The sequence below is a fragment of the Sceloporus undulatus genome, unplaced genomic scaffold (genome assembly GCF_019175285.1).
Source record: "Sceloporus undulatus isolate JIND9_A2432 ecotype Alabama unplaced genomic scaffold, SceUnd_v1.1 scaffold_39324, whole genome shotgun sequence".
Lineage (NCBI taxonomy): Eukaryota > Metazoa > Chordata > Lepidosauria > Squamata > Phrynosomatidae > Sceloporus > Sceloporus undulatus.
Window position 1 is genome coordinate 1 of NW_024842234.1, and position 1,098 is coordinate 1,098.

The 1,098-nt window shown below is 43.8% G+C and overlaps 1 protein-coding gene across 1 annotated transcript; it reads right to left on the reverse strand.

Moving 5' to 3' along the window:
• Nucleotides 1-6: 6 nt before the first annotated feature.
• LOC121918805 (zinc finger protein 239-like) lies at nt 7-1,092 on the reverse strand (the record flags this gene model as incomplete). The annotated part of the gene is made up of 1 exon (XM_042444788.1): nt 7-1,092. A coding segment is annotated over exon 1 (1,032 nt), but the record flags the coding sequence as incomplete, so codon positions are not given.
• Nucleotides 1,093-1,098: the final 6 nt, after the last annotated feature.

Sequence of the window (1,098 nt, forward strand, 5' to 3'; positions counted from 1 at the left end):
ATGTAGACTTCCACTCTGACTGAAGCTCTTCCCACATTCCATGCACTTGTATGGCTTCTCCCCTGTGTGGGATCTTTGATGTAAACGTAGATTTCTACGGTTACTGAAGCTCTTCTCACATTCCATGCATTTATATGGTTTCTCTGTTGTGTGGGTTCTTTGATGTGTATGTAGACTTCCACTCTCACTGAAGCTCTTCCCACATTCCATGCATTTATATGGTTTCTCCCCTGTGTGGGTTCTTTGATGTGAACATAGATGTCCACTCTGACTGAAGCTCTTCCCGCATTCCATGCATTTGTATGGCTTCTCCCCTGTGTGAGTTTTTTGATGTCTGTATAGAGTTCCGCTGTTGTTGAAGCTCTTCCCACATTCCATGCATTTATAGGGTTTCTCTCCTGTGTGGGTCTTCTGATGAGAACTGAGAGTTCCACTCTGACTGAAGCTCTTTCCACATTCCATGCATTTATAGGGTTTCTCCCCTGTGTGGGATCTTTGATGTGAACGTAATTTTCCACTTTCAATGAAACTCTTCCCACATTCTACACATTTATATGGTTTCTCCCCGGTGTGAGTTCTTTGATGTAAACGTAGAGTTCCACTGTTGCTGAAGCTCTTCCCACATTCCATGCATTTATAGGGTTTCTCCCCTGTGTTGGTCCTTTGATGTTTACATAGATTTCCACTGTCACTGACGCTCTTCTCACATTCCATGCATTTATATGGTTTCTCTCCTGTGTGGGTCCTTTGATGTGAACGTAGACTATCACTCTGATTGAAGCTCTTCACACATCCCATGCATTTGTATGGTCTCTCTCCCATGGGAACACTGAAGTGTGTGTTTAATTGTGATTTGCATTTGCACATTCTCCCCCAGGCAAGACATTCATCTTGGTCTGAGTATAAAGCCAGTTGTTCAGGAAATTCGGCATCCTGAGAGGCAGAGGAGTTGTTCTCCTCGTTCTTCCTTTGGTTTCCTCTTTTCCTTTTTGGTTTCTTTTGATTTCTAAACTCCTCCTCTTCCATGAAAGGCTCCATAATTTCCGTTGACGTCGCAGGTGGCTCCTCATAGTTCTCTCTCTGCTGCTCATTACCTGC